This window comes from Sminthopsis crassicaudata, chromosome 3 (assembly GCF_048593235.1).
Source record: "Sminthopsis crassicaudata isolate SCR6 chromosome 3, ASM4859323v1, whole genome shotgun sequence".
NCBI classification, from domain to species: domain Eukaryota; kingdom Metazoa; phylum Chordata; class Mammalia; order Dasyuromorphia; family Dasyuridae; genus Sminthopsis; species Sminthopsis crassicaudata.
This window is the reverse complement of record NC_133619.1, coordinates 408,827,183-408,851,673: the sequence shown is the minus strand read 5'-3', so window position 1 is coordinate 408,851,673 and position 24,491 is coordinate 408,827,183. Positions and strand designations below refer to the sequence as shown.

General features: G+C 32.5%; 1 protein-coding gene across 1 annotated transcript in view; it reads right to left on the bottom strand.

Annotated features, from left to right (window-relative positions):
- The window catches only part of DNAH7 (dynein axonemal heavy chain 7), a 278,808-nt gene that overhangs the window by 195,528 nt on the left and 58,789 nt on the right, over positions 1 to 24,491 (bottom strand). Inside the window, exons 10-14 of the mRNA XM_074302814.1 lie at positions 18,850 to 19,033; positions 14,639 to 14,818; positions 11,072 to 11,344; positions 10,461 to 10,588; positions 4,326 to 4,404 (exon numbers count right to left, since the gene is read on the bottom strand). Of these exons, the coding sequence (XP_074158915.1) occupies positions 4,326 to 4,404; positions 10,461 to 10,588; positions 11,072 to 11,344; positions 14,639 to 14,818; positions 18,850 to 19,033 (844 nt within the window). The remainder of the gene's footprint in view (positions 1 to 4,325; positions 4,405 to 10,460; positions 10,589 to 11,071; positions 11,345 to 14,638; positions 14,819 to 18,849; positions 19,034 to 24,491) is intronic.

Here is a 24,491-nt window from a genome sequence, read left to right as displayed (position 1 = left end):
TTTCTACAGAACTAATCAACAGACAATATAATGTTCCATACCTAGAGCACTCACTTTATAAGCTTTTTAATATACTTATATATTATATAATTATAACATAATTATAATTACATATATTATATAATTATATATAAATTTATATATTAAAGTTTATAAACATTTTTTAAACTTATTCTTTGAGGCCAAATTTGATCATTGTAATTACACAGAAGATAATACATTTTAACATTTTCTATTATTTTATTGGCATTTTTGCTTTTATATCACAAGTTGGTCAAATAATAAGCATTTATTGAGCACTTATCACTTACTTACTAGGCTAGAGATACAAAGACACAAATTAAGGATTTACTGTACTCAGGAATTTTATATTTTTTTCCAAATATATTCCCTCCCTTACTAAGCAAGTCAGTCCTCATAACTGATTTTAAAAGAAGCATTTTAGCAAAACTAACCAACAATTGTACCAATCATTTAGCTATCTGATCATTTAAAAAAATCTGTCTTTTTGATATATTCTCATTCCATTTAGTGATATTAAGATATGCATATATCAAATTCTAAATAATTGAAAAATAGAGCCCTTAAAAATTTATAAAAACAAACAACAACAACAAAAAAATCTCACTACTTCAGGATCTAACTTTTCTTTCTCAATACTATAACCAACTGAAAATAAAAAAAAAAAATCAACTAAATAACCAGTAGAATCAGTAAGTTCAACTGTTAATGACTTCTCTCCCATTAAAGTAAATAATTTTTCATCAAATAAAAAAATGACAAATTGTTTTAGAAATGTATGAAAGTAATGTATTAAACCTAGGGGGGGGAAATTCAAAAACTGCATGCTTCCCAGTTCTTATAAAGGTTTCTATCCATGTAAAAGAACTAAAAGCTACTCAGCTGTTATTGAGGATATTTCCAGTATTTTAGTATATTTCTGGGAGTTTAGGTCACTCAATGAGACACTTTTCAATCTATAATCCATTTTCCCAAAGGAAGATAGATTCCCAAGTTGTGGTTTTAAATTTCCCTCCCTCTGGAGCCACATATGTAAGTCATTATTAGCTGCCAAAAAGATATAATGATGAAATATATTTTGCAGAACTAGGAAGGAGGATAAAGGTATATTAGACCAAGAAAGATAAGAGTTAGGTAATCCCCAAACTGAAGTTCCTATTGTTAATAAAGGGAAATCCAAGTTAAAGAAAATATATAGTTACAGACATATATTTGGTTTAGATTTTGAGTTAATAATATAAAGAGTAAGAATTTATAAAAGTATGTTTCTTTCCAACAGAAAGATTGAATATTAATGTTAACATGCTAAATCAGAATAGTTTAAGACTCCAATAATATCCTGTTTACCTAAAAGACAATCCAGAAAATCCAGTCTGTAAGGAACTATGACATATCCTATATATTTGGTACATACACTTTAATAGAATAATGATATGAGCTGTGATTCAATAGTATTAGGAGTCCATTAATACAGTCCATTAATAACATCAGAGCTATGTATTGAGATGGTATTGTACTCGCAAGAATAGTAAAAATGCTCCAAAATCAGAGGTTTTGGCAGGGCTAAGGGTACTCAAAGACATTTTGAAAAGCAGTTGTGGTGATTGCTTTAGCACCTGGGTACCTTAGAATCAACCGGAGTCAGGATAAGCAAAAGTCTTTATTCTTGGTCTTTAGAGGTAGAAGTGAAGAGAGTGGACACGTGGGATTTCTGCGACCTCGCCTCTGCGTCTCTCTCCCAGAAGTGACCCTGGCTAGTTACCCTGCACCTCCTAGTCCCTCCCACAATTCTCTGTATATACCAAATGATTGGGCCAGCCCAGGATAGTTGGAAGGGTCATTTTCCAAGTATATTCTTATAGAGTATTGTGCAATCAGTAATTAGCTTCAAGTGCTCGATTGTCCCACCCCAGTGCATTGACTCAAGAGTTTCAGCCCTTTAAAAGCAGTGAAGTACAATATATAATAAAAGTCAAAAAACTGATTATGCCTTTTGATTTACCAATCCTGTTGGTACAAATTTAACCTAAAAATTATCTTATAAGGGGTATTCATGCAGGATATTCTAATTTGTTTATAATTTCAAAAAATGGGAATGACCTGTACATATTAAATGTACCTGTACATATTAAAAAATAGCTCAAAAAAAAAAAAAAAGAATATCTCAATAGATTGTGGTATTTTAATGTGGGGAATTTAAGAACATAAATTCACTAGCTATGTGTAACTATAAGGTTAATACAGTGAAATATTACAGTGTTATAAAGAATAAATGAAATGTAGAAGCAAGCAGCGTAAGGAAGGTTTGGGGTAAAAATCCTAATTTAGACATTTATTAGCAATATGACTTTAGGTAAGCCACTTAACCTCTATGTGCCTGTTTCCCCATTTGAACTTAACTCCTTGTTATCTATGGCCTTTTTCTGCTTCAAATATATAAATCTAAGATTCTATGACATATGAATATTATAAAGCAAGATTAACAGAATTAGAATTACACCCATGAAAGAAAAAAGAAAGAAAATCATTAAGTCAGAAGTATTGTCTTCAGGTTTTTGAAAATGTACACCAAGCAAATACACTTTTTATTAGATAATTTTATTGGATTCTACTTTGTTAAATTCTTAGTTATTACACAAAATAAAGTAACATGTCTAAAATTGAGCTCTCCTGTTTTCCTTGCTTCTCTACTAATGTTCTGGGGAATGCCATCCTCTGAGTCCCTTCCTCCCCAACCACCCCTTACTATTCTAGATATCATCCTAAATTCTTTATGCTCTCATTCCCCATATCCAATCAGTTTCCAAGTGCTATTGCTCTACCTTCTCAACATCTCTCATACCTGCCCCCTTCTCTGATACTCAAATCATTTTGGGGGAGGCCCTCATCACCTCACACCTCATTAGTCATCCTTATCTCAAGATTCTATCTTCCATCAAGCTGACAAATTGATCTCTCTAAAACACCAATCTGATCATATAGTCCCTCAGCCCACATCCAATTTAATATCCTGTGGCTCTAGAATAAAGTACTAAATTCTCTTTTTTGACTTTATAATCTGGTTTCTTCCTACTTTTCCATTTTTTCCCACTCCCCCCCTCCATGTTCAAGTGACACTGGCCTCTTTGCCATACCTTACACATGACATGCCCTTTTTCTATTCTGGGCATTTTTATTGGTTGGCTCCACACCTATAATTCGCTCCCTCCTTTTCTCTGCCTTCTAGCCTACCTGACTTTCTTCAGGCACAAACTTAAATCTCTCTTTCTATAAGTTTTTTCTCGATCTCACTTTAAATTAGTGTCTTTTGAGATTATCTCAGTTTATCCTGTAGGTATCTTGCTTACACATTTTGTTTACATGTTGTCTCCCCATTTAAATGATGAAATCCTTGATAGTTTTTTGCTTTTTTTTACACTCAGCATTCAGCATAGTGCTAAGCATGCAGAAAATATTTAATAATACTTTTTAACTTAAAATTTAAATCCTTATTTTCTATTTCTTCTTTACTATTTGTCTCTGTTCAAAGTTGTTTTCTTTGTAAACAATGTAAAAAGAAAGATGCCAGATGGGTTTAAGCTGATTCCAATATATTAACAAGAATGATTTGTGTGTAATATTATTAAAGGTAGATATGAGCAGAGATAGGGATAGAGACAAAACCTAGGATTTCATGGGTATACAGAATTCCTGGGTGAGGAAGATACAGGTTGGTATGTCCTCTGCAAGTTATAATCTTAGAGAAATGCCTGTGAAACACTGAGAAGTTGTCATTCGTCCAGCATCATGCAGTCAGGGTATGTCAGGTAGAACTGGAACCCTGTTCTCCTGATTTTCAGGCTAACTCCATACACTATGACACTTGAAAAAGAGGTGACCATGTTATGACATGAAAATGAAAGACAACTAATATTGTACATCAGTACTAGCTAGGGGTTAAGAGAACATATTAAAGGCATCTAGCATATCAGACCAATATTTGCAGTATTTTGGTATATTTCTGGGAGTTTTGGTCACTTAATGAGACACCTTTCCAATCTTGTAATTGGATCTTGTAAGAAAAATATATAGGAAAAATTTAGACAACAATCATACAACAATCATAATTATAGTGCAAGTGTGAACTGCACTGATGGAAGAATTACTCACAATAAAGAACATTATGTTACAATGTAATTTCAGTAGTTACTAAGCAAAAGCAGCCATTGTGTAGAAGTGAAAATGCAACATTATTCAAAGATTGGATCTTTTCTTTAAAATAAGATTTTCATTTATTTAAACACAAAAATATATAGAATATATACCTGTAATTCCATTAGTTCTGCTGTATTTGGAGGTGTACTAAGAGCCTTCTCTGCTATCATCTCAAATTCTTCACATAATCTGAAATATGAGAAACAATAGCTTTTACATATTCATCTATAGAGACATATTTGAAAATAAAATATCACTATAATGATTAATATGTAAAAATAAAACATTAAATCTTAAACTTAAAAAGCCATCTCTCAATTATATACCACTTATTGTATCATATCTTTTGAACAAATGGGAGGTATCATAGAAAAGACACTGAACTAAATGTCAATGAGGTGGTAGTCATAGAAGAATCATCTAGATAAAATATAATATTCACATTTCAATCAAGTATTTAGGTGGAAGATTAAAAAGATAGTTTTATGTTTTTCAGCATGTCTAGAAAATGGTATATAGTCTCAAATAGGCTTCCAGCACTACATACCAATCCTTCTCTTCTAGCTTTATCAACTCTAATAATTAAAATAACAACTGTTTTAATTAATATTAAATTTTTTCTTTAATATTTTATTTTCATTAAACAGTAACTGCTTTAAAGCCTTGTATCTTTTCCTCTTCTAAAGCCTCTGACTCCTTAACAAATATCCTATCCTCCTATTCACTTAATCATCTAATTACTGTCCCTCTGCTTCCAGTTTGCTAAACTTCTCAACAACATAAACCATCTGGTAACAATAGAAAAGGTAAACATTTCTCATTAAAGCTAATCTCTCTGTTTGAGGGGTTCATCAGTGTTTTTTGTGTTACGGAATCCTTTGGCAGTCTGGTGAAACCTATGGACCCCTTCTCAGAATAATGTTTTCAAAAGCATAAAATAAGATATAAAGGATTAGGAAAAAAAAAAACACAATTACATTGTAAAAATATTTTTTAAGTTTAACACTTCCAGGCTAAAATCTCTATTCTAGCTATTTAGTATTCTTGATTTCAGTCATTGCCTTCTCCTACAGAACCTGACTCAAATAATCATCTTGGTTTTCTTTTACATTAAATTTTTTTCTTGAAACATGGCATCTTTCCTCTGCCTACTGTTGAATGAAGCTACTTCATTCTACTACATTCATACTACAGCCCTTGTCTGATGCTAGAGCTATAAAACTGCCTGAGGGCAATCAAAATCATTTAAAAGAGAACTATGGAAATCAGTTTAAAAAAGAATGTTGAACATAAAGATCAGAAGGAATTACCTGACTTTGATCCAACTGACTCCGTAATTGGAGTAGGTCCAAATCAAGTTTCTAGGTGGCTGTGTGTGGAACACTGCTATTTTGATCACATGTCACCCCTGCCCCACCAGCCTATCCCAGTCTTCTCAATAAACTTTAAGTTATTATGCAAAATAACTTACTGTAATTAGTTTCTTGAGGTTGTGCTTCTCATGTGACTCTCTACTTGTTGAAATATATTTAACTCTGCTTCTCTGTTGTCTTGAGCACTCCAGTACTTTGGTACTATGTGGTGGCCATTAATTACAATTCTTTTATTTCCATTAAAGATGCTAGTTTTTGCTACTTTGCTACACTTTATTTCAGGCTAACATTACAAACAAGCTTAGATCTTAATTCTAACAAAAAAGTAGAGGTGCAATGGACAGAGTACCAAGTCTGGAGTCAGGATAACTCATTTTTGTGAGTTCAAATTAGCCTCAGACACTTAATAGCTCTGCAACCCTGGACAAGTCATTGAATCCTATGTACTCAGTAAAATTAGTTAGAGGTGAAAATGACAAGCCAGATATGACAGAAACGACTGAACAATTTTCTTATCCTTCTATACCATCTATTGTGTTATCTCGACACTTTCATTTCCTCAACTTCTTGGCATATTTCTTATCAGTGTTATTGATACCTAATGATTCTCCTTCCAGACTAATCACCTAGACCTCAATCTTTTATAATACTCTGCAGTCTATTAAAACTGATTTCTCATAGTGCATTCCTAATCACCAAGTTCTTATTTCCTCCAACTCTGCAGAATTTATCATTTTGTACTAACAACTCCTACTGGCTCATTTCCTTGATTTCAGAGATACTACTACATTTTCCTGATTCTCTTCCCTCTTCTTTAATTCTTCCTTATATTTCCTTTACTCATTCCTCATCCTCTTTTAAACCACTTAAAGTGTTTGTTTATACAAAGATTGGTCCTTGTCTGTTTCCTTTTCTCTTTTATACTCCAATGCAATTGAATTATTCCCAGATCTTCAGAACTTCTACACAGATAATCTTTCCATTTTATATCTATCCATGCCTGTTTGGATTCCAGAACCCTAGTTCTACATCACTTATTTGTTGTATATCTTTCTTCCTAAAAGTCCCATAACCACCTCAAACCAAACATGGCCAAAACAAAAAACAACAACAAAAAATATTTCATCTTTTCACCATACCTCCTCCTAATTTCATTATTTCTGTTGACATATTAAGAATATACTTCCTCCCTCCTTCTCTGTCTCGTGTGGGTGTGGGTGTGGGTGGGTGTGTTCCTAAAGCACAGAAAAGATAACATCACTCCTTCTGTTGTAAAATGTCAATTATCTCTAGAGTAAATACAAATCCTAGTTTGACATTTAAACCCCTTCTTAGCCATACTTCATTTTCTCTCCATATTCAACTTACAATCTCTTATGACCATCAATCCACCTCCCAACTTCTGGCCAAAGTTTTCCATACACAACATTCTACCTTCTGCTTTCTCCCTTTTGATCAAATGTCTTCTATTGCCTAGAATATTTTCACTCTTCACTTTTCCATTTCTTAAAATTCCTAAATTCCTCAAAGTTTACTTCAAATGCCAAGACCTACAAGAAGTGTTCCCTGATTTTCCCAATTTACTTCAGATGTTATCCCCACCTCATCCCAGTATCACTTTGCATTTTTTCTGTTTTTTAACTGTATAAAATCCCAACTCTGGCCCCTTCCCCAATAAAATATGTCAAAATTCATTGGATACAAGATATATTTCCTTTTTGGATCTCTACTTAGGAGAGTGTCTGATACATGGTAGGAATTTAATAAATGCTTGCTGAATCAAAATACTATAAAATCTGTTGACTGCATATAGTTCATACTTAGGATATTCCACTGATACCTGAAATTCTGCATCTCCAAAACTGAGTTTATTATCTTTCCCCTTACATCTTATTTCAGTATTTCTGCCTGTGGTGTTATCATTCATCTTTCTACACCAATTCCTAGAAGAAGGTACTACATCATTCTGGTTATATTGTTAATTATAATTCTTGCTTTTAACCCACAGAAAAGTATTCTGTTTCACACATTAGTTATTAACATCCAATTAATTGTCTGAGGATGTTATGACCTTGGAGAAAATTTACAATTGGGTTTTTAGCTATGAAATGATGAGTGATCAGAAGCTGAGTGATGAGTAACCTAAAGAATCAATTATTAAAAGTTGACAGCAGAACAAGATACTAATGAGCACTCTCGGAAAAAAAAAATCCCGAGTCAGATGGGTTCACCTGTGAATTCTATCTAACATTTAAAGAACAATTGGTTCCAATTCTATAGAAACTATTTAAGAAAATAGGTAAAGGAGAAGTCCTGTCAAACTCCTTTAATGATGCAAAAATATGGTGCTGATATCTAAACCAGAGAATGAAAATTATACAGCAATTTTCCTAATGAATATTATTACACAAATTTTGAAGCAAGACTTTATACTAGGAATGAAGGGTTGCTTCAGTATTAGGAAAACTATCAACATAGTTGACCATATCAATAAGAATACCAACAGAAATTATATGATTATCTCAATAGATGTTGGGAAAGCTTTTGACAAAATACAGGGACCCATTCCTATTGAAAACACTAAAGAGCATAGAATAAAGTGAGATTTCCTTAAAATTATAAGCACTAAATGTAATAGAGATAAGTTAGAAGCCTTCCCAATATGATCAGGGGTGAAGCAAGAATGTTCATCACCATTATTAATTAGTATAGTGATCAAAATATTAGCTATAACAAGAGAAGAAAAAGAAATTGAAGGAAATGGAACACTCAATGAGAAAGCAAACTATCATTCTTTGCAAATAATAATAATATACCCTAAAGCATGTTAAAAAATTACTGAAATAATTAACAACTTTAGCAAAATTTCAGAATATAGATAAACCTGCATAAATCATCAGCATTTCCTTATATGACCAACAAAGCTTAGTATCAAGAGTTAGAAAGAGAAATTCCATTTAAAATAACTAAATAATTATAAACAATATAAAATACTTAGGAGTCTACCTGCCAAGACAAACTTGAAAACTAGATAAACACAATTACAAAATATTTTTCACACAAATAAAGTCAGACCTAAACAAATGGAAAAATATTAATTGCTTGTGTTTAGGCTCAGCTCAGTCATTATAATAAAAATGACAGTTCTACCTAAACTAATTATCTTTCACACAGTGTGAAAGATAAGGTGAAACATAAAGGATGACACCATGAGTCAAGAAGAGCAAGGAATAGTCCACTTATCAGTTCTATGGGGAAGAAAAGAATTTATAACCAAACAAGAAATAGCATTACAAAATACAAAACAGATAATTTTGATTACATTAAAAGGCTTTTATACAAATAAAATCAATGCAACCAAGATTAGGAAGGAAAGCAAAAAGCTGGGAAATAATCTTTACAGCAAGTGTGTCTAATAAAGGCTTCGTTTTTCAAATATAAAGAGAACTGAGTCAAATTTATAAGAATATGAGTAATTTCTCAATTGACAAATGATCAAAGAATATAAAGAAGCAGTTTTCAAAGGAAGAAATCAAAGTCATCTATGGATATATGAAGTACTTAATCACTTTTAAGTAGAGAAATGAAAAGTAAAACAACTTTAAGATACTACCTCACGAATACAGAGAGGCCTGGAGAGACTTAAATCAACTGATGATGAGTGAAATGAGCAGAACCAGAAGATCACTATACACTTCAACAACAATACTGTATGAGGATGTATTCTGATGGAAGTGGAAATCTTCAACATAAAGAAAAGCCAACTCACTTCCAGTTGATCAATGATGGACAGAGGTAGCTACACCCAGAGAAGAAACACTGGGAAGTGAATGTAAATTGTTAGCACTAATATCTGTCTGCCCAGGTTGCATGTACCTTCGGAATCTAATGTTTATTGTGCAACAAGAAAATGATATTCACACACATGTATTTTATCTAGACTATATTGTAACACATGTAAAATGTATGGGATTGCCTGTCATCGGGGGGAAGGAATAGAGGGAGGGAGGGATAATTTGGAAAAATGAATACAAGGGATAATATCATAAAAAATATATATATAATAAAAAATTATTAATTAAAAAAAAAAAGATACTACCTCACACCTATCAAATTGATTCATATGACCCAATTTTTTTTTTTTTATACAAAGTGATAAGTGTTGGAGAGCATGTGGGAAAACTGGGACACTGATGCAATTGTTGGTGGAGCTATGAACTAATCCAGTTATTCTGAAGAGCAATTTGGAACTACATTCAAAAGACAACCAAACTTATATCCCAAAGAGATCATAAAAAAGGGAAAAGGACTTATGTGGAAAAATATTTATAGCCATCTTTTTGTGTTAGCAAAATATTGGAAATTGAGGAAACTCCCTATCAACTAGGAAGTGGCTAGACAAGCTAAGGTATATGAATATAATGGAATACTATTGTGCAATAAAAAATGAGGAACGGGCAGATTTCAGAAAAAACTGGAAAGACTTGTATGAACTGATATAAAATGCAATAAACAGAATTAGGAAAAACATACTAACTATGTATGGTTGATATAGTCTTGTTAGCTGCAAAAACTCTGAATCCCTTACAAGATTTTTCTAGAACCCAAAACCCCTGGCCAACTCCGCACTGTTAATTGACTCATGATGGAAAAAAAATACTAAACAAACCAGAAACTAATATTAGTGTTATTTTAAGCCAAATATAAAATGTCCCACAAAATGAGAACTTGATTATTTGTCTTTGAGATTCTCCATGCCATTAACTTCACTCCATTACCATAAAGAAGAATTGAGCTGATTATTTAATGATTATCCAATTAAAATAGAAAAAAAAAAAACCAACTTGTAAGTAAATAATGTCATTCACTTACTTCATATTTAATTCCTGATGGTCCTTGAACATTTTAGCTATAAGTCTTCCAGCAATATGATCTGCTCGCTTTGCCAAAGCCCTGATTAATTCCTCACAATGCAGTTCAAATATTCCTAAGCGAATGACCTGGAACATCAGAATGAAAAATTCAGTCACTAAGAAATGTATTATTACATTTTTAATCTGTATTTCTCAGTGTTATCTTGTAATACCTATTTACCCTAAATATTTGACTAGCTATTTGGAGAACATTCCTTTGTGTTTAGCAATTGTTTCTTTTTAAATCCTGACAAAGAGCTTAAGAAATTTAGGTACATTTTATTTTATACAAAGTAATTTTTCATAAGTGAAACAATTCATCAAGTACTCTGGTTCTTCAAATGCTTTGAAGAACTTAAGTTACTGTAATACATTTCTATAGAAAGCAATGAATTCTTTAGATCACTTGATTTGAGGGGTGGATGAAGGGTAGAGAGTAGGGAGTGGTGGTAAATGAGGCATATCCTTTTGTCAGTAGAACAATTATTTGTATTATAATATTTCCTGTCCCAAGGAAATTTAGAAGCAACAGTAGTGAAATTCTCACTATCTTTAAAATTCATTATTTACCTTTCTAGATGTATACTGTATCTCTTCACTTAGCTTTTGGAATTTGCGAATTTCTTCTATTGTTTCCTCATAATTATGGTCTTCTTCAAGATATTTATCAATATCACGCTCAGCTTGTTTATTAATCAAGAAATCATACTTATCATAATATTTCAGATGCTCAGTGGGTGCAACACTTTCAGCAAGAATCACATCCTTAATCTTTTGTTGGTGTGCATTTAATATTTCATCCAGAATTATGGGCTTCAAGGTAGTTGACTGGGATTTACTTTCCTGGTTGGTGAAGAACACAGACCTTAGTTATACATTGTCATTTATCACTTATAGCAATTCATTCACAAATCTCAGTTTTTGTTGGAAGCAGGATAGTATAAGCTAAAAGAATATAAGATTTGAAGTCAAAAGAGTTGCATTCAAATTCTGCTGCTACTGTTTATCTGAGCCTCAGTTTCCTCATCTTTAAAATAAGAAAACTAAATAATTTCTAAAATCCTTTCTGATTTTATCTAACAGTTTATGCTCGATGATCATAAATGTGTAGCATATTAAAGGCAATGAATCAGAGTCTTAAAAATATAAAAAGAAAAAAATGAGATATAGTCCCAATTTTCATGATGTAATAGAACTGTATCTCCCTGATCTTTGTGGAGAGTGGACCACATGGCCTAGGGAAATTCCTAAAAATGATCTCAACTCACCTGAATCTCCCTTGGGACAGCTACCTGGTTCCTATGGTAAACTCCCACCTCCAACTGATCTGGGAATCACTCTGGTCTGGGAAACAATCACAACTTCTTATTGATTTGGAAATTAGCCCTTAATAGCTCCCTAGCCCCAACCCATAAAAGGCTAATTAAAAACAAGACTCTGTGCCCCAAAATTTGCTATCTTCCTAATCAGGAAGCAGGTCACTGAGAAAAAAGGGTTTCTCAGCGAAATAAACCTATTTTTGCCAAAAAACTTGTTTGAAGATTGGGATTATGAATTCTTTTGCAAAACCTGCGACTCTGGCCTGGGGACCCCCATTGCTATTATGGTATCCCACCCCCTCAACATTTGGTGACCATTATGTATCCCCAAAATTTTATATCCTCCTAGCCTAGGTAAGCCTTTTCTTGCCTCTGTTGTCTCTGTTCTATAGCAAAAGAGGCCCAAACACCCTGGAGGGTTTGGGGATGTTGGGAGCTCTACACTCAACAGACTTCCTTGATTGGGGATGCATGGACTTGGAATTCCTGCATCTTTTAGCAGAAGTACCCTTAACTAGGGGACTTATGTCACCACTCTCCCTCTCAAGGATGCTTAAGAGTACAGGGCACTATAGAATCTGGAAAATCTAAAATCTATGGCAAAAATGGGATAATCCACCTCTGTCTCTATTTCCAAGGATTCTCTCTTAGGCTGTCTCTTAAAAAACAGAGACAAATTTGGTCTGAAAGATCAGAGAGACATAGTTCTATTACATCACTCATAACACTTTCAAGCCATATTATAGACTTTCAGGATTCCAAACTGGAGGGGATATTTAGACATCAGTCTGTATTTTTTTGTATTTTGTTTTCTGATATTATAAATGGGTCACATTTTTAAGTTATACTATAGGATAATTAATTAAAATTTAAAAAAATTCCTCCAGTGAATATTTTGTAATTGACTCATAACAGTTCTAGTAAAAACTTAAGACTCTCACTCCAAAATGTTTTTCAACCTTCTTTTATGTTTCCAACAAGTTAGAGAACATCCATTGCTTTAAAAGAGAAGATAAATTGGCAGTTATTTAAAAATTTAGTGTTTTTGATTCTTGGTCGTAATTTTGAATCCCTATATTCTATTCAGAGACCTACAAATAAAACAGGACATAGATATCTTGGGCAGAGTTCAATGGAAAACAAAAGAATATTCTTAAGAGTTTAGTAAATAATTATGAGCAAAAGCATGAGGAAAAAGTCTAAGAGACAACTTAATGACTATCTTCAAACATAATAAAGTGGTTTAAACTACAATGGGAATCAAATTTATTAAAAGGAAATCTACTTTATCATGTGGTTTCTAAGTTTGTTTTTCTAAGCATGATAAGAGTTCCAACACAGAGAATATATGGTTTAAATGTGTTTTACTATGTCTCTTCCTTTATAATTGGTCTCATGGACCCAGTAATTTAGCTTTTGTTATAGATTATCTTATTTTCTTATTGGTGCATATATATAGGTGGTCTTCTTGTTGTTTTTCTTAGAAACAGAGTTTGAGTCTTATATTGCTTTTGTATCATGCATGGCAATTAAAAATATTAGATACATACTTTACTCAATAAATATTTTCACTTGATTAAATAGTATTGTTATTGGAATAAAAGAAACTATATTTTCAGAAGTAGTGCAAAACGATTCATTTCACAATGATATACTTTCTTCCCTAACATTTCTATAAAGCCAGACCATAAACTTAACTGTTTAAAAAAAGTTCTCTGCATCACAAATAAATCCATGACTTCAGAATGCAACTGGTATACGTAGTTTGAATATTAATTTTTTAAATGCAAGACAAGATTACTATGTATAAGGACTTATGGCAGGCACTGGAGATAAAAAGACAAAATTAAAAACAACCCTCATCTTCATGGAATTGACAGTCTACTGCTGGAGAAGACAACTTTTAAGGGATATAGGAAATGTAAGATTATTCAAGACATAAGATACCACTAAAAACTAAGGCAATGAGGGAAAATAAATTTTCCCATGAGCAATGTCACCTCAATTGTGCCTTGAGAAGAAAGATTCTATGAGTCAGAAGTGAGAGCAAACACTCTATAGGCATGTAGACAACCTGTTCAGAGGCTCAGAAAACAGAGATAGAATGTCATGTGGAGAAAAAACAAGACCAGTTTGAATATGAAATATACTTAGAGAAGTGAGTCAGACTAATGGGATCTAAATGATAAGCTCTCTATTGTATATTATTAATCAAGATTGTTAGAGTATTTGTTAATGGAAAAGTTAATATGTTAAATATTAGAAATACATTTTTACTCCATTTCTCTTTAAAATTTTAAAATACAATTTTTTTTCTTTTTTAAAATGACTAATTTTCACTATCTTACTATTTCTGCTATTTATTGGTTATTTTTAAATTAATATTTACCTATAATCTAGTATCATTCTCCAACTCAGAAATTATACTTCTACTATCGGACCCTGAGTTTCCGAGTGGTCCTCCATATTGGTTCACCATTTCATTTGGTTGGACTTAAATCCACCATGCTACTTCCCACCTATGTTTAAGTTTTCACTCTTCTATCCTTTAGCCTTTACTTCCAAGTTGTTACTCAAGCTTCAACCCTGCAAACCTGGGCTTCAGATTAATATAACATATATAAAATAGTAGCCCTTAAGTTAATAAGAAAACAAGATTTGCTTTACATAAATTAATTTTAAGAAAACTTTTCTAGAACAAATATTCTGTAAAAATTAGGATAACTGTCATATTTCCATAATAATGATGTTATATTATTTAATTAAGTTTCATGGCATTAAATTGATTTAAAAAAATAAAAATATATGAATTACTTACCCATTTGGCATATAATTTAGTCTCAACTCTTGGTATAAGACTGACAGCCTTAATCATGACCTCATAAATATTTAGAAAAATTGCTTGATAATCATTAAATTCAGGTTCAAACTTAACATCTTCATTTTCAAGGATCAGCCTTGTTATAAAACCTGGATGCTCATAAGCTCGCACAGAATCCTTTTAAAAAGTTTAAAATTTGTTCATTTTAGTGACAAATCACAAAGAAGTCAAATCACTAAGATTATCGATAGGATACAAATTTAAATCCTTCAACACGTATCCTAAATATATTGTAAATATCAACAGCATTATAAATATTATAAAAAAGGATGAAAGAACATCCTTTACATAAATAAAATGTTCAAAAATAAATTTTTATTAAGCATAATTATCATAAAACATTTTCATTTTTAAGTTTCTTAAATTGTGTTAAAATGGATTAATAAAATAAGTCTCTTTATTTTATCAGCCATTATAAGAATCTGATTAGAATGAAAAGGATCTGAAACTACTTACTTTAGTGCAGTTTGTGTACATCATACCCTATTTCCAGTTCTCAATACTCTTATCAGAAAGCTGGGGTAGAAATCAGTATACATTGTAAAAGAAAACAATTTTGGCAAAATCAGCATTTTAAAGGAAAAGAAGCTCATTCTTAAATCCTATCAAGTGGCTACTCTATCACTGTTTCTCTAACTGAAAAGACCAGCATATTTTGTTCTTACTGAGAAGATATAACCAAGGATTTATAATTTTCAAAAATATTAAGAATCCATTGAAAGTTCCCAGATGCATAAGAATAATAATATGAAGAATAATTTAAGAAAGGAAAGAAAGTGAAGAAATTTATGCCAATAGGAAAAAGATAAGGGTAGCAATTGGGGGAGGGGAGTGAATAAGAAAAGAAAAAGTGGAAAGATATGAAAGGACATCTTTACATAATGTTACATATTTTAAAGTAATTAACATAATGTCATTTATAAACTAGAACATTAAAAAGATCTCACATAGAAGTCCCATTTTGGTCTTTGTCCAGGACATCATTCATGACAAGAATATACACCTTTAGGGAGCTTATATCTTAAGTTTCAATTGATATTAACAATGAGAGGGTAATCAAAGATATGTCTGTTTCAATGGGGTGATTCAGACCATTTCCAGTGACTTGTGATAAAGGCATGTGCATCCAGAGAGAAGACTTTATTGCTGTTTTCTTGCTTGTTTTTTTTTTTTTTCTTTCACAGCATGATAAATGTGGAAACATGTTTAGAAGAAGTGTATATATTTAACCTATATTGGATTACTTGCTATCTAGGGAAGGAGGAAGTGGGGAGGAAGAAAGAAAAAGTTGAAACACAAGGCTTTATGAGGGTGAATGCTGAAAACTATCTTTGCATGTATTTTGAAAAGTAAGTTATTATTATTTTTAAAATAAAATAAAGTTTAAAAATATATTTTTGTTATAATTTTCAATGAATTGTTTATGATTTTAACATCTGCCTAGAAGTGTCTCATTGGATAAGAACCTTTAAGGTATCATTTTGCTCTACTGAATGAAATGTTTTCTTTAGCCAACAAATAAGCACAATAGAGTCTTAGACCATTTATATTTTTAGTGCATTTTATGTATCTACAATGATGTGACCTGCCATGGAAAATCATTTGCAAACAATTGCTTATTTCCTTCTCATATTTTCTATGAGGAAGCCCTTGATATATGTATAGATTATCACCAACAAGACTTTATAGGAATCAAATAGTAGACACATGAGTTGATAGTTTATTGGTACTTTGATTCATCCTTTGAGGCAGTAGCATTTCACTCCAGGAGCTTCCCTTGGACACTAGATTTTCTAGGTCACTTGGGGATGGGGAAAAGAGAGGAGATAAAACTCAACTCACTTAGCAGAGCAGACAAGACATAAGGGCACAAGATAAAGTCCAATTTTTATTTAATGAAATATATACACATTACTCCTTTGCTATTGTTCTCTGGAAGTCGGTCAACAAGTATTTATTAAGTGCTTACTATGTTCAAAGTATTGAGGATTCAAAGAAAGGCAGAACTTTCCTAGACCTAATTCAAATTTAACTTTCAAGTTAGATTGTGTTTATAAAGTTTGAGGGGATGGGGGAAGATCATTATATACTGCCTATACTAGTTTTAACTATTAAATATTGATGTTCTTATTGATTAGTTCTTATCTCGAAGATGTTTTGAATATTTTAATTTGTTAGAAGCCTGACTACTAAATAAATAGGAAATTACTTTAAAAAGTCCAGTAGACTTTTGCATTTTTAAAGATGCAAAGAAGTATTTATTAATTTTCTCAGTTGTATATGTATCACTTATATAAAATTACATAGCAAATAATTTTCATTGCAATAAATATAAATAATTATTACTTCAGAAAAGTGAATGAAATTCTGGGCCTAGATACTTGGGGAATTAGGCACTTAGTCACCCATGTACTTAAAGAACCGGGAACTAAGACATTTAAGTTTCTAGATACTTAAGTATCTAGGTATTTAGGGACCTGGACATTCAGAGAACTAGGCATTTAGGGACTAAAACACTTAAGGAAATGGGTATTAACAATCTAGGCACTTAGGCATTTAGGCACTTAGGGATCTAGATGCTTAGTTACATAAACATTTCCGGATTAGGTTCTTGGACAACTAGGGATCTAGACATTTAGAAACTTAGGTACTTAGGGAATTAGACTCTAAGGTAATTAATTAGGGATGTAATCACTTAAACACTGTGGAACTAAGCACTTAAGAGACCTAGGCATTAAAAGATTTAAGAAACTAGATATTTAGGGACAGAGCCACAAGCCTATTCATACCCCCAGCCATAAGTACAGAGCCTAATTGTCTCTTCTATCCAATTTAGACTGGTTGAATCCAGTTGAGATTGAATCTTACCAATACCAACCAGTCAGTCCAGGACTAACCAGTCCAAACTAGTTTAATACAATTCAGCCTGTTCTAATTGGTCTAAAATACTTCTGATCAAATCATTTCAATACAGATCAAACTGGTTAAAATCAATCTAAATCACTTTAAACCAGTTCTAATTGGTTCAAACCAATTTAATTTTTTTTTCTCATTTATTCCAATAAAGCCTAGGTCCTAAGTGACTTATCTAGATCCCAAAATACATCTAGATTCCTAATTGCCTAGCTCTCTAATTGCCTTTATGCCTCTGTCCTTAAGTATTCAGGTCCAAATGGGCCATAATACCATGTTAATCTGCCACAATACAAACCTTTCCTACCTTTGGTTTTCCATCTCCTGTTCTGTGGAGAGTAATTCAATTTTTAAAAATCCTTTTTGCTTCCAATAAGGGCACGTCCACTGGTTGTCCTTGAATCAATCCATATTCCTCTGGATCCCCAAACCAAAATTTCCTTCCCAACTACCACTATTTCTTATGTGTTGATTCTTCCTCCTAACTCATAAGCCACCCAGATCAGTGTCTATCTCTCTTTGTTTTTTATATTTCTATCACTTAACACCTTGCCTGGGTAAGGAAAACTGCTGTGGCAGGGTGGAAATTTCCAATAACGAGTAAGAACTTTTCCTAATCCAACCAGGGGCAGAAACATCTAATAGTTGACTGGGTCTTGGCTATGAGCTCATTCTTTGGGCTAACAGCATGCCAGCTGGAAAAAGGAATGGTTGTATTTAGAGAAATAAGGATATACCAAGAGTTCCTTGGTATCAGATAACTCCCATGTCCCTCCAGTAAGGAAAACTATGTTGCACAAAAGAAACCAGATAAGACAATATATACACATATCTATGTCTTACAGGACAATCTTAAATATGCTGGGTCCCATTCCCTTGCTTCTGTGAGAAAATGAATTCCCATTACCTCATTAACAATTTGTTAAATAGGAACGCTGAAGGGAAAAGTGGAAATAGTCATTATGGAAAAGTTCTGCAGATGTCCAGCTACTTTAGGGCTGTGCCTCAGGTTTTCCTACAATAATAAGTGAACTATTACCTAAATAAATAGTTTGCCATTATCATCTATTTATAATAATATTCAGTTGGTGTTGACTTATGAAAATGATTGCACCAGTTTTACTAAACAGGGACACAGGTTAAAATTCCTTTTCAAAGAGAAATCTGAGTAATGTTTTATGAAAAACTGTGAATAAATAAGTAGGCATATATGACCATTAGGGAAACCTACTTACCGGCCTTTGTGCAATCAAATCTGTAAAGTCCTGCATTGAATCCAAGGCTAAGTTCTGCAGCTGTATAGTCATCAAAGTTGCAGCACAGTTGAAGAAAGCTTCCAATTTTGCACTGGAACCACTAGTAGGTAACTGCTTTTTTTTATTGCCTTGGTAATAAATATTTTGGACTTCTGGAAACCATCTTGAAAAAACAAAGAAATCTTTTAAAATGTCTAATATGTTCAATATTTCACCTTGTAAGCTATATATCAACCATACTTCTGGACAACTAAAATATTTCACAATGAGTGACACGATTAAAGAACTTTTACATTTCAGGAACCATTAAGTACTGCAAAGTGTATTAGTAGTGTGGCTTATTACCATTATGAAAAGAAATATTATAATGCTAACAGATTCCAATTCAATAACTTGTATATTTAAGTGCATGTGTAAGGTTTTTGGGGGGATTCTGAGGATGCTGTTATCTATATAGCTAAAAACCATGGTAGTTGAAACCATTTGGGAACAAATAATACAACCTGATCTTAGGGTTCAAGTGCAAAGCTTTGATGAAATGAATTACTAGAAAATGATGATATAGAGCATCCAAAAGAGACAATCAGCCACTAAACATATATTCAGTCTTAACTAATTTGTGCCAGCCATTGTGCTAATAGCATAAGGTATGTTACATAAAAAGGCAAAAGATAGTCCCTGCCATCACCATAGAACTGATAAAAGAGGGGAAATCCCAGTAAGTACCATAACTTGAAGCTAAAATAAAAGTTGACAATTAGTTTTATATAGTAGTTTACAATTTCACAAACTACATATTGAAGAAAATCAAAATGTAGATGTTTCTTCAATTTTTCATAAAATTGTTAGGAATGGATGCCAAATGCTGTGATTTCTGGACTTACTAAGAGATATGGGACATAAGCAGACTACCACTAGGGTTGGTTTCTTGATATGTATATGTATTAAGATGATTTAGAAAAAATCCAGCCTTGGAGCCAAGATTTCTTCTAATACTAGAAATTGCAAATGTTGCCAACTTGCAGTGGTAGAAGGAGTTATCATGTAACAAAACAAATTCCATATTTAGTATACATTAACAATCCATATATAACACACATATGTACATTCTATGACTTTCTCTAATTTGTAATAGAAGTCATGGTATTGGAGTAATCTGTTTGAATAAATTTAGCCAACAGAAACCCATTCAAAGGAGTTAAATTATTTAATTACCAAAAGAACCTCATTATGAGGTCTCATGACATAGACCCAAGGAACAAGTATTTGTTGTGAATTGAACATGAAAAACTAATACATACTACGTATAAAATAGAAATTCTATAACAAAATCTATCTACATTTTACTTAACCAACAAGAGAAATGTTAAAAAAAAAAAAAAGTTAATTTGATTTTTAAATTTTAAGTGGTTTTATTATTTTTAGTCAATTTTATTCCTTTTGGCTGAAGACTATTGCAAGATGTTCTGTTATTCACTTTATTCCTTTGTTGTATTTGCTGGTTGGTTGAGTGTTATAAAATTTTCTAAAAATATTTTGTGAAAATAATTTTTAAATGACAAAAATTACTAGAAAAATTGAAAATTATGAAAGCATTTATTTTAAAATACCTCATATGTCAAAGGAAAAAAGAGAATATACTGTATAATTAACTACAAAATATTAAGTAAAATATTGTAAGGGTCCAAAGAAAGGTCAGGCAATCACAATTGAGATGTAAGTAGACCAATGGTCTTTATCCCGGATGTGCTTAAGAGTTGAGTACTTAGGGACTTCCTTCATGGATGGGACCTCCACCCATGGCAGGAACCTAGATCTGGCTCTGAAGTCTCAGTCAAGTTCAGGATGTAACCTTCATCATTGATTGGCTTGTGCCTGTGACCTCATTGACCCTATTTAAGCTCCGGACAAGAAGAGCTCTTTCTCTTTTTTCTCTCCCTTTTTCCCCCTCTTACTACCTGGAGACTGGACTGGGAGGATGCTACTAAGGTATGTGCAGGAGGTCATAGTGTAGATGTGATTTACGGGAATAAAATCTAAGGTTGCTGCTCATTTAAACTCTCGGGTGCTCTGTTATGCTCAAACTACTTTCTATGAGATAGTAGTAGGAGGATTCTGAGGACCTCAAAATAGAGGTGAGATTGATGATATTATATTTGCCAGTTTTTCTCTGATAGGCCTAGGAATAAGGACTGATTAGCATTAGTTAGGAGAGTAAATAAGCCCTAACAAAATATGAATTAAAGTTAAACTTCAAACTTAAAAAACAAACTTAACAGTTGAAAACCATAAGTAAATCCTGATTTTTCTACTAAAAGCATTGAGGGGAAAGCAGATGCAAGAAAGAAATTTTGTTAACAGGGAGAAGGAAAATAAATGCCTCAATTATGCAAACTACCATTCTGCAAATGTTACTCTTGAACAGTTTTCTGGTGTTCATTGACAATGTGCTAGTATGCTTATCAGCTTATGTCAGCTGGAAAAAAAAATCCACCAGTAATAATAATTTAAGCATCAGCATAGTATATGGAAAGAGTTTTGATACTAAAACTAAAAAGATGGCACAGTAGGACAGAAAATTCCAGGAACTTCAAATTTCCTCCACAAACAGAACATCACCACAATGAAAAAGTTGCAAAAATAAAGAGATAAAACAGTTGTCATCCTGAAACAATTTAAGAGAACCTCAGGAAAGACAGAAGCTCCAGGGGCTGAAATTTGGCCTGAATGAAATGTAAGCCCCTCCAGGCCTACTCCAATGAATCCACAAATAATGGGGGGGGGGACAACTCCCCTGAGAAACAGATTAGGTTTTGAAAATTCATGAACTTTGATCTAAAGTGTCCTCTCACAGTGTCCTCTCAGATTTGCTAAAACTACAGAAAAAGATACTGGTAAATGTTAAAGGAGAGAGGGGGTAGGAGGGAAACTGAGGCACTAATACATTATTGGTGGAGTTGTGAACTGATCCAACCATTCTGGAGAACAATATGGAACTATGCCCAAAGGGTTATAAAACTCTGCATATGGTTTGACCCAGCAATGTCTTTTCTGAGTCTGTTTCTCAAAGAGATCATTAAAAAGGGAAAAGGACACACATATGCAAAAATATTTGTAGCGGCTCTTTTTGTGGTGGCAAAGAACTGGAAGCTGAGTGTTTGCCCAACAGTTGGAGAATGGCTGAATTAGTTATGGTATATGAATGTTAATATTACATAATTACATAATAATGTTAATATTCTTGTTCTATAAGAAATGATGAGCAGACTGATTTCAGAGAGTTCATATGAACTGATATGAAGTGAAGTGAGTAGAACCAGGAGATCATGGTACACAGCAACAAAATTATATGATTATCAATTCTGATGGACGTGGCTCTTTTCAACAATGAGATGATTCAGACCAGTTCCAGTGGACTTGTGATAGAGAGAGCCATCTGCTTCCAAGGAGAGAGAACTGTGGGAATTGAGTGTGGATCACAACATAATATTTTCATCTTTTGTTGTTGTTATTGCTGTTTGCTTGAGTTTTTTTTTCTTTCTCATTTTTTTTTCCTTTTTGATCTGATTTTTTTTATGCATCATGGTAAATGTAGAAATATGTTTAAAAGAATTACACATGTTTTACCTATATTGGATTACTTGCTCTCTAGGGGAGAGAGTAAGAGAAAGGGAGGGAGAAAAAAACAAGGTTTTTTTAAGGGTGAATGTTGAAAACTATCTTTGCATAGATTTTGAAAATAACAGCTATTATTAAAATTTTTAAATAAAGAAAATTCAAATCAATCAATAAATATATTTGTATAATAAAAAAAAAATAAAGTACTATGTGGGAATCAGAAGGCTGAGTGAATAAAGAATGAAAAAACTTCTGCTGTTTCTGTACATATTAGGACCAGGGAGGATTTCTGGATGAGACTGTGGGCAAAGAAAAGCACATGCATAGTCTGAGTATGGAACCCCAGACAGTAAGAGCACTTTCAGAACAGCTGGCTAAGGATCATAACTGTGGTGTAGGGGAATGGAATCTTTCACATTGAGCTTCTGGCTGGAATTCAGAAAATAACAGTCAGTTGGACCCAAGGTATAAAGCACCATTGAAAAATCAAAAGAAAAAGACCCAACCATAGCTAACTACTATGAGGTAAAAGATCTGGGTTCATATTCAGAGGAAGAAAGTGATTTTTTTTTTTAAGGCATGTGTACCACAAAAGTAATATCAAATGATTACAAGTCTGAAAAGAATTCTTGAAAGAACTTAAAAAGGAAATTTTAAATCAAATAAAGGAGATGAAGGAAAAAATGGGAGGAAAAAAAATAGAAACAATATAAGAAATTTCTGAAAAGAAAGTTAACTGGAAAAAGAGGTCCAAAATGTTAAGAAAAAAAATAACTCCTTGAAAACTAGAATTGGCAAGAAGAGTCAAATGACCTTATAAGACACCAAGAAATAGTAAAAATAGTAAAGAATCCAAAACATCTCATTAGAAAAACAACTTATTCAGAGAACTGACCAAAGACAAACAATATAACAATTGCTGGACTGCCTGAACAAGTTGTAGTATATGAGAGTGAAAGAATATTCTGTTCTATAAGAAATGGTGAGCTCAATGATCTTAGAAAAACATGAATAGACTTGCAAGAAATAATAAAGATAAAAAATAGACAGAATCAAAAGAAAGTGGAATACAGCAAAAGTTGTACTATTTTAAGGAGGACTTTGAATGACTAAGTCATTTTAAGCTATTATAAATACCCAAATTAACAACAAATGATATATGATGATGCCATCTGTATCTAGAGAAAGAAATGATAAATGGAAGTTTGCCTATCGTGGTCTTACATATATACAAATATATGTGTCTAATGGTAGATCTCTGGCATAGGGAAAGGAAAAGGAAAGAAAAAAGGGGAGAATTTACATTTACAAAGTTGGAATATTTTCAAGCAAACCAATCTTTAAAATATAAATGGGGCAGCTAGATAGCCCAGTAGACAGAGTGCTAAGCTTAGAGTCAGGTACACTTATCTCCCTCAATTAAAATCTGGTCTCAGATGCTTACTAGTTATGTAATCCTGGACAAGTCATTTAACCTTATTTGCCTCAGTTTTCTTATCTGAAAAAAGAGCTGAGAAAGGAAACTATTCTAATATCTTTGCCAAGAAAACACTAAATGGATCCCAAAGAGTTGAACACAACTAAATAATGGCAACAAAAAATATTAAAAAGAAACTTAGTAAATATTTTACTAATTGTTATTTTCTGCTGTGTATGAGTTGAAAATTCTTACTGATGATATGTATCTTCTGTTTTAAATATTTTTTCAATTTACATATGAACTGATTCTAGAATAAAAGAACCTTGGAATTAGAATAAATTTTGGGTATCATCAAGCTTATTCTATTTCCATATAGGGCTGAGCATATATTATTACTAAGGTGGCTGTTAAAGATATTTTGAAAGGTTTTCATTACATATTCTAGAGCATTTTGGGATTTCTCATTCCACCATCCAATATTTTCATGGGATATTGGTGCTTCCTTAGATCAAATCCTTAAGCAACAAGTTAGGAATATGTTTTCATGTTTTATCCTCACTAGAGATGTAGAGTAACTCATTTA